Source organism: Aethina tumida, chromosome 1, assembly GCF_024364675.1.
Source record: "Aethina tumida isolate Nest 87 chromosome 1, icAetTumi1.1, whole genome shotgun sequence".
NCBI lineage: Eukaryota > Metazoa > Arthropoda > Insecta > Coleoptera > Nitidulidae > Aethina > Aethina tumida.
Genome location: NC_065435.1, coordinates 209,062 through 219,095, shown reverse-complemented (window position 1 = coordinate 219,095; position 10,034 = coordinate 209,062). Strand labels below are relative to the sequence as shown.

The 10,034-nt window shown below is 28.6% G+C and overlaps 2 protein-coding genes across 2 annotated transcripts; one reads left to right on the top strand and one right to left on the bottom strand.

Moving 5' to 3' along the window:
- The first annotated feature begins 2,461 nt into the window (after nt 1-2,461).
- LOC109597296 (dnaJ protein homolog 1) lies at nt 2,462-4,165 on the top strand. Its single transcript, XM_020012946.2, has 2 exons — nt 2,462-3,386; nt 3,614-4,165. Exons 1-2 carry the CDS (start codon nt 2,568-2,570, stop codon nt 3,845-3,847), a joined length of 1,053 nt encoding a protein of 350 aa, XP_019868505.1. The 5' UTR covers nt 2,462-2,567; the 3' UTR covers nt 3,848-4,165.
- Nucleotides 4,166-5,372: 1,207 nt separating this feature from the next.
- On the bottom strand, nt 5,373-8,747 carry LOC109597308 (synaptoporin). Its single transcript, XM_020012959.2, has 4 exons — nt 8,562-8,747; nt 7,644-7,928; nt 7,425-7,586; nt 5,373-7,070 (listed from the first exon to the last, which is right to left on the bottom strand). Exons 1-4 carry the CDS (start codon nt 8,619-8,621, stop codon nt 6,963-6,965), a joined length of 615 nt encoding a protein of 204 aa, XP_019868518.1. The 5' UTR covers nt 8,622-8,747; the 3' UTR covers nt 5,373-6,962.
- Nucleotides 8,748-10,034: the final 1,287 nt, after the last annotated feature.

Sequence of the window (10,034 nt, the reverse complement as noted above, 5' to 3'; positions counted from 1 at the left end):
ATTTCGTCCCCCTCATTTACAATGTTTAGTCTAATTATAGGCTTACGTTTAAATACAAAAGGCGCAGTGAAACGAGAATTCGATAAATCTTTTTAACAGAGACTCTCTCGAATGCTAGCTATATGTATTGGAAAGCAAACAAATTTAATTTTGGCACGAGAAAGAAAGGAAAGCCTCGCCACTAGGGAAACACATTAATACTGACGTTTATAAACCAATTCAATAAACTTCAATAAACTGAGATATTATCTTCTAGTTAAAAATGTGAAATAGATCACCGTATGACACACTTGATGGGACACAAATTTAAGTCCAATGATAAATCGCCTCTATGAATCGCCTCAGAGAAAAGAAACAGATCTTAATGTAAAGTGAGTTTAACAATTAATTCATTCGAAAACTTTTGGATTCTCCTGGTATTCAACAAAAACAAAGATCTTGTCAAAATAGATTCAATAAACAGCTATGAATATTCCAATGAACTTTCTGAATAGCCAAATAGCAACTTTTGTTTGCAGACGCGCAGAAAAACTAACTCTTCATTACGAACAGATCTTCAGTCCTGTTACACAATATAAATAAATCAATTTATACTTATTATTTATCTTCCTCATCGAAAAATTGCAGTGACAAAATATTTTTAAGTTTCCAACGATCGAATCCAACTTTTATCTCGGAACTTAAACAAGGGACGATCTGTGGTTCCGTTGTTTTTGATGGTGATGTGACTATTTCTTTGCATACGGATGAATTTCGATAGACATGCGGGTCCTAACATGAACATATCCGAACGGTAGCGATCAAATCGATGAATCTTGGCCGTGTGTGTCCAGAACAATCGTGATACGTCACGATTAAACCAGTCCGCCCGTTGCTGCGGTTTTCGCCCGCGTCATATGTTCGAGGGCAAATACCAGCTTGACAGTTTCCCTGTTAGAATGAGATTTTTGCTACATATGGGTATGGTATACTAAATTTGAGGTAAATGATTGAACTGAAAATGATAAAGAACACTTTATAATATTGAACACTTCGCTTATGAACTGTCAATTTAAAATAATTTACATTAAAGTTTCAAGAAAATATGTAAATTACAGTAAATTAAATTTTGAAAAATGTAATGTTTCTATTAAACATGTTTTTTTATAGATATTTTAATATAATTATCATCTTTATTAATTACAAAATTTTATTAGTCAAATTCGTTAAAAATAAAATAATTAAAATTTTTTCAATAAATAAAATTTTATTATAAAAATAATTTTACTATATTTTTCATGTTTGTTTTTGATCACTGACCGACCTACAACTAAAATACATATTAGAAAATAGTGAAAATAACTTTTTATAGTGTAGAGTAATTGAAGATCAATATTTTAAATAAATCGGAAATAAAATCCAAATCACATATAATTTTAATAAATAATAATAATAATAATAATAATAATAATAAAGTAGATGATGAGGAAATGATGTAACCACAAACTAATCAGTAACGTGTGGTATATAGTCGTTAAATACTCATTCATTAGAATGATATGGATAATCTTATATCGAATATTTAAAGGCAAAATCCTAATTTATTATAAAAACCGTTTAATCGATAACTTTTAATATTCCATTGTGTGCTATATGTATAATAACGTTACTTTTTCCGAATATTACAAATATGTCCTTGTAGAATTTTGCATGGGTTGATGTTTTGTATGTACTTATTAGCATCATAGTCATCGGATAAGGTATAGTCCAAAACCAAGATACCAAATGCGTTTGCTTTTACTGTAAAATTTTATTTATTGTCAAATAAATTTAAATTTGTTATCTCATACAAGATACGAATTATATAATATAATTGTGTATATATCGATCTAATTACTAAATCTAGTATTACATTAAAAAAAGGGCAAAGTCAAGTTATGACCAGGTCCAGTCTTTAATAATTTTAGATACGTCATATCCACATTCACTAAAAGGGGTACATATATAATGTAATGTAATGTAATGTATACACATTAATTCATAGGTCCTTTAAATTTTGGCATAGAATCACACAATTATAACCAGTAAATAGAATATTATAATTTTGAATAAATGTTATTTAGGATAGATACCCAAGTCATAAAATTTAAAAGTCCCGCTGTTGAGGCTGAGAAGCATAGTCGTCCCTAACAGGTTTATGAAAACTGACCAGCAGTCATGTCTCATTTAATTTATTAATGATTAATTTGAAAATATATAAATATACTAGTATCCATTATTACCGCGAAAATATTTTGAGAGCTAATTATTTTTGAAACCGTTTACACATGTAATAATTTTAAAAATTGATAGGAACGTAATAATCAGTGTGCGGCCACCTATTTGTTACGACACTGCACTTCCAGTATTTTCCAGAAGCGACGCGCCAAATGTAGAACTCCTAACCTTTAAATATATAAGGCAACTGGCTCTGCGACCCAGGGAGTGATCCTTGAGCAGTTGGTTGGTGCAGACGTGTGTGCAGTTTTTTTTAAAAAATCTAAACATTTCTCCACTAAATAAAAGTGTATAGTTCAGATTAGTACAAAATGGGAAAGGATTATTATAAAATATTGGGAATAGCAAAAGGAGCAAGTGACGACGATATTAAGAAGGCTTACAGAAAATTAGCACTCAAGTACCATCCAGACAAAAACAAGGCCCCCGGAGCTGAGGAACGGTTTAAAGAAGTGGCAGAAGCCTATGAAGTTCTTTCGGACAAAAAGAAACGTGATATTTATGACGCTTACGGCGAAGAGGGCCTAAAGGGTGGTCAGAGCGCTGGCGGAGGTGGACCCAGCAATGGCAATTTCCAATACACCTTCCATGGAGATCCAAGAGCTACTTTTGCACAATTTTTCGGTAACGCTAGTCCATTTTCGACGTTCTTTGACTTTGGAGGCAGCAACCGAATGTTCAACATTCATGATGATGACATGGATGTGGATGATCCGTTTGCTTCGTTAGGTGTAGGAGGTCCACCAAGACCAGGCGGTGCTTTCCGTAGTCACTCGTTCAATTTCCATGGAAGCCCAAACAGAAATAAGGACAAACTACAAGATCCTGCCATTGAACATGACCTGTATGTGTCACTTGAAGACATAACTAAAGGATGCATGAAGAAAATGAAAATAAGTAGAAAAGTTTTACAACCTGACGGCACAACAAAGAAAGAAGACAAAGTTTTGACTATCAATGTTAAACCAGGATGGAAAGCTGGCACTAAAATTACATTCCAAAGAGAAGGAGACCAAGGAAGAAATAAAATTCCAGCCGATATTGTCTTCATCATAAGAGATAAACCCCACCCACTATTTAAAAGGGAAGGTAGTGACATCAGATACACTGCTAAAGTCACACTCAAACAGGTAGGTGGCAATGTAGAACTATTTTTAGTATACTAAAAAATGTTTCAACTGCTCAGTATTTCAATTTTTAAGTTTCGGCTAAAAATAGACTTGTTTAGTTGACCCACTATGACGTAGAAATCCAAAATAAAATACTTGCAATCTATTTTTGGTAAAATAATAAAAGCTTGCATTTATATTTTTATTAATAAATCAGTTCAACAAGTAATTATTTATTTTTGTTTCAGGCATTATGTGGTTGCACTATAGAAGTACCAACATTGTCTGGTGATAAGTTTCCTCTTCATTTTACTAATGAAACCATAAAACCAACCACTGTGAAACACATCCCAGGCTATGGTCTTCCACTTCCCAAAGAACCATCAAGACGTGGTGATCTATTAGTCAGCTTTGATATCAAATTTCCTGATCATTTGTCATCATCAATTAAAGATATATTGTATGATACTCTTCCTAATTAATTTTTTAATTTTTAAGTTTTAGTATGAATGAAGTTTGTACGTTTTAGTACATTGGTGTGACTGTTTTATTAATATAAAGCAATATTAATGTAAATAATGCTTGTACACTTGTTGACATTGAAATTTAAGAATAGTTTTTGTTTATTATTATTGGCATCAGATACTTTTTATTACTCATACTTTTTTTTGTGTACAAGATTCATAGTTTGTTTTGGTACATACTATATATATATATATACATATATACGTATATATAGATTTGTTGTAAATTATTTTAGTATTAAGCAAATGTGTTAATAAATTATTTTTTTACCTATAGTGTTTTTGTTTTTCCTTCTGAAAATGTTGAAATAACTGTTTATTTTTAGGATGATTTTTTGAGAAGTGTATTAGCAAATAAAGTATAAATAAATATCAACTTAAAATCGTGCATTTTTACCTAAATTCGGAAATATTTACAAACAGAATGAGGCTTTATATCGACCAATAGATATTAATATAATAAAGCAAAAATAAAATTTTCAATAAGATAATATTAAAATTAAAGATCTAAATATAACTTTGGAACGCTGAACGAACATATTTAATATGTCTAATTTCAGACCAATCATAAATAATAACACCCCTACCTACTCACTTTATTTGAAAGAAATTTGCTAAAGTGCTAAAAATCTAAGCAAGAATCATTTTTTTAACTGCGCATCTCAACTCAAAATATTAAATAATTGTAAAGAGAATTCACACAGACCCAGTTCATAATATTCGACATTTTATTAAAAAAAAATCAAACTTTAATTTTTTATATTTATTTCAACTGGTTATTAAAAATTTAATGTTTGATGTCGAATTTAAGATACTTTTCATTGTCATCAACGACGGATACATTAGAATTGAAATTGGGGGGTCCGTTACTTACGTGGACCTAACATACGTCAAAGTTCGTGGGATTATTCCATTAATGGCAAAATCGGAAATAGATCATTTGTTTATGTAAATAATTATTTATTTTATACAACCCATTAATACAATTATTTTCAACAAATTATTCCTGAGATAATATTCCACTATTTTACTAAAAATTAGATTTTATTGTAATGAAACCAATAATTTTAATCAAAATATAAACAGACGTATGTGAATCCATTATTATATTTATTCAGTACTTTTTGAGATTTAAGTCTTGTTGACTAAAACTTGTTAAGGTTTGTAGTGTAGTATTTAGATAACGTTTTTCGGACTATGTATGGAATAATTTTTAATTACCATAACTTGTGTTGATTCTTCTAGTTCAAAATATCAGTTACAGTGGTCTAAAATAAGTAGTACATCCTGTTTTTGACAATATTATCAAGAAGATAGTGGCTTAATATGTTTGTTTTAGTAATTTTACTCACCCCAGATATTAAAATTGTCATAACATATACATATTAAATTAAGGGTATTTTTTACATAATGGTTGTAGGAGATGAGAGAAGGTTGTGTAGAGAAATCCTTACTCAAATATTATGTACAAAATATAATAAAATCTTATTTAACATTTTTTATTCACATGTCTGTTCAAAAACAATATTTGTTTAAATTATAAATAATATCTCATTTCAAAAATATTGGCAGTTAGTTTTGACAAATTGTTGAAAAAGTTGTTTTCCTCTATATTTCGTGGTCTGTGGTGTATTTATTTTAAATAAATTTCCCATAGTTACTTAATTATTAAACCTTACATTTGCAAACATACTGTGGAGATAAGCAATACATAGCGAAAAAGATGTATCCTGCAATTAAATAACATGAATTGTTGTGACATTACTTTTATTCAATCTGACAAATTGAGGAAAACAATTTTTTGTATTAATTTTAAAAGAACTTAATTATTCTGTATGTTCAATTACTCCATATTTGTTATTTTCAAAACATGTACTATACAGAACTTAACTTAACAATAACAAACATAAAACAAGATATTATGTGAAAAAAACTTGTATAACTCAAAAATAAAACTTAACTAACAGATTCTAATTTACAATATTTACGCACATTCTTTCACTGATTCCTTATTCAAACAGATAGTAATCACTATAATTATTTCAGTGATGTCTTTAAAACATCACTTGAATATCTGGATAATATCAGTTTATGTGAATGAACATAATTCATTTGTAAATATATTTAATCAAAATACAATTAAGACAACAATATTAAGGGAAATGGTTAATAAGTAAAGCCTCTAAAATAAAAAAATGACGTTGTATAAAGATAAAAAAGGAAAAAATTCAGCAAATAGGAGTCTTATAGGAGTACTAATCACAGTTTAAATGATACGAAATTGCTAATCCTCTTGTTAAAATTTAAGAAATATGATGGTGTAAAAATTACGTGGCAACGTATGAGCCAATAGCACATTTGGTAAGTTAAAATACATAATATCAAATTGCACTTGATTGTGAATTTAAGTAAGTAACATTTATACTGTTGGTTGGTTAGAATTAGTTTCAGCAAACTTTGCCAGTCAGTGTGTTAAATGTGTGAATTTGAAAATGAAATAAATCAAGTAATTAAAAGTAATTTGTGCTTCGGACCAGGATAATAACAAATATCCAATAATAAAAAATTAGGAGACACTAATATTTAATTAGCATTGCTTTAAATAACAATACAGTGCAATTTGGTAAAATGCATTACAATTTTATGAAAATATGATAACTGTTTGGCCTTAGGTTCTAAAATTAATATGATTTGTATTGATATGCTAAGACACTATAGAGAATTTAGAATTATTTCATTAGTATAAATATATTTTTCTACAGTATTAAAAATTAATTTGATAAAAAAATAAAAAATTTAAAATAATAAAAATGGATGTATATCCTAACCATCTCTAAATTGATATAATGTACTCTGCTTTCTACAATGTTTTGTGACTTGTTTTATATTTCTAATTATTCTTCTAAATATTTTGGTTGTGTTTCTGAATTACAGTAAGTATTATCAACAGTATCAACAACTACTCCAAAAATGACTGACATTTGGAAATATCTAGGTAAACTAATTTTAAATTATACTGATTTTTTTTTGTAAAATATAACCATAATGTGACTAGAGAAATTTAAAAGAAATCTTAATTTCCAGCCTCAACAGATTGTGCATTTCCTGGGAACCATGCAGTTTCTTTATACAAAAACCATAAATCCGCTGCCCACAAGAAAAAGTTCAAAAATCCAAATACCTACAAATAAAATCATATAATAACATATCCAAGTATAAAATGTATTAAGATCAAAGTTTATTATTTGGGTATCAGGGAAAATTGCCATTACTTTTTCTCATCTATCTAAGGAAGGAAAATTTGTAAAATTCTTAATTATTAATAAATTAGAGAGAATATGAGTCAAATAAGTGTCATGTTATTAAAGATATTTGTGTTTTACTTTAATGCTAATTGAAATATTGTCAAGGTAACTATGTGTAAGACTAATATATCTCTCATAACCATAAATAAATAACAATAATATTAGATTCCCAGATACTGTTGGATCATTTATAAATGTATTGAATTTTCTTAAAAAAAACTGTGACATACCACCGATATATTCAATGTAGAATAACTGCTTTGACTGCTGGTACAATTACATCCACTTCCATACATGGGTACTGTTGCTATTTTTATACCAGTTAAACTGTTTGCCCAAGCAGCACTACTTGAGAGCCATAAAACACCAAAGAGGACAGTTAAAATAAAATCCTAAAAAGATTTCATTAATAAATAAATATACTGTAAAAATAACAACAAAATACATACATACAAAGGCCACTGGCTATTAGTTTTATAAGTATTGTCAAACTTAGCGTACACGACAGCAATAGCAAGGGCATACAACATTGCTAGAACTCCAGTAGCCACAAAAAACTTTGCATCCGAAGAAAAATCTCCTAATATGGCAGCTGTACAATTAGGCGCTACAGTCTTGTTCTGATGCAGTTGAAAAGGGTAACCATATTCAAAATTTGTAGAACGATTGCCACAAGTAACAGTGACGTGCCCGCTGTAGTCCGTTATGGTAGCAAAGGCGCAAATTGAGAATACCTAAAAAAACAGTTATTGATTTATTCTTTAATTGTACCTTTATTATAAACATCATGAAGCAATCTCAGACTATGCTGTGTAATAATGTGTAGACAGTATTAAAATAATTAATTTAACAGTCAACATATGTACGACAACACTTGTAATTTAAACCTTCCTTTCTATTGTGCATAATTGGGCCCTTAATATTAATATAATTAACAATTTACTAATAAAACAAATCAGATTATTGATATGTATATATTGACTGATAACATATTCCGAACTTCCTAATAAGTAACTTTTAATTTGGCATGTTGGATTTAATGATTAAATAATTCAGTCAGCAATTAAATTGGGCTCCTCCTTTTTTTCAGCAGACCTTTAAATTGAAATAACTTATTTACGTATTATTTTGTATTTCATATATGTTTAGATATTATAATAATGGCATTATCTAAATTTTCAAACTGACTGATGACTTTAATCATCATCATCAAAATAAGTAATTGAAAGAAGAAATATTGCTTTTTTATTAAAATAATCAATTTCTGTTTGTTTACAAATGTGCCCAGTATTGCAAAATTAATGTTAAATGAGTCATATATTTTAAGAATTTATTTATTATTGATGTGATCACAAATACATACGTACAAAATGTAAGATGCGCATAACCCCTCGGGGTTCTTGGAATGCTGAGAAATTTAGATCCATAGTTTAACTTAATTAACTTTTCTGGCCGATAAACAAACTGTATTTAGTCTTATTGATAATCTACATGAACGCCTCTCCCGTCAACTTTTATGCAACCAAGCCTCCACGGAAACACCGAACACCTACATAAAGAACTGTCACCCGCCCATAGACAGTGACACTGGTGGATAGATCGGTCGTAGAATCGTAGACCATAGATTTTTACAAATTAAAGATAATGCTGTTTCTATCAGAATTTTAATTAAATAGTTTTCTTTCAAAAATATTAAACAGGATTATTTAATTTATACAAAAATTCAAACAAAATAACAAAATGTGTGATTAAAAATAGACTTGTTATAATATTATAATAAAATCCAATTTTCATTTTTAGTTTTTCATTGCTATTTTCAAAAATTTATAAACGACAGTAATTAGTGAAAATTGAATATTATCACAAATTAATAGACTAAAAGAATATAAAAAATTCAGTGAAATGTTACTTGACTCTAATTAGAATTTGAACAACTTTAGGAGATAACAGTTCAGATTAGAGCAGCAATTAGTATCTCAGAATTTTCTTATTACAAATTTGCATATTATGTTAGTATTCTAATCATAATAATTATTTGTTTGTTTGAGAACGATTAGAGATGGTACTAAACGTCACAACATCACCACATAAAGACTGTGAACTTAGAACTGTACCATTATCTAGAAATATCAACAATAATAATGCTACCATTGAAATAGTAATGAACATATGGTTCTCGGAATAAGCGATGTAGTATGTATGAGTCATAGTAATTTTGGTGGATCTTTAAAAATGTGGGACACATGCACAGTGATGGTCACGATGGTCAGAGCATTTTAATAGGCGTAATATTATCATTGTATCGTTGAAACCTAATTGATTTTTGGGAAAACATTGCATTACTTCTTATTACTTCTAATTAGTTAAGACAAAGACTTCATCACACATATCATGAGTTAAATTGCCGATTTATAGTCTTGTATAATTGTTTCCAATTTATAATTTATTTATATAGACCTACTATTCCAGATATGTATATTATTTCTATAATACTTATTAAGTCCATGAGCTCATTAACAATTAATTGGTAAATATAACTAGTAAGTAATCATATTTTCTAATTAATTGGTAACGGGCTTATGAACATACTTACAATCTACAATAGATCTAATACTTATTGTTGAAAAATACATACATACGTCATACGTATGTGAGTGAATGAAGGTCGTGTGAATAAACAAATAAAATTTATTTATTTTCTTTTCACATTAACTATTTTTCGTCTTATAGAGGAAAAATAAGATTAACAATAATAATACTTAAAAAAATAAATAATCGAAACTTCTCTTGTTAAGGTTTTCATGACCATTATTTGAGTATCTAAATATGTTCGGGCTGTT

Excerpts from the sequence above, each read along its gene's own strand:
- LOC109597296 (XM_020012946.2), top strand. The coding sequence starts at position 2,568 with ATGGGAAAGGATTATTATAAAATATTGGGAATAGCAAAAGGAGCAAGT. Across the intron at positions 3,387-3,613 it reads CTAAAGTCACACTCAAACAG|GCATTATGTGGTTGCACTAT; the intron begins GTAGGTGGCAAT and ends TTTTTGTTTCAG.
- LOC109597308 (XM_020012959.2), bottom strand. The coding sequence starts at position 8,621 with ATGGATCTAAATTTCTCAGCATTCCAAGAACCCCGAGGGGTTATGCGC. Across the intron at positions 7,929-8,561 it reads TTATGCGCATCTTACATTTT|GTATTCTCAATTTGCGCCTT; the intron begins GTACGTATGTAT and ends CTGTTTTTTTAG. Across the intron at positions 7,071-7,424 it reads CTACATTGAATATATCGGTG|GTATTTGGATTTTTGAACTT; the intron begins GTATGTCACAGT and ends TTTTATTTGTAG.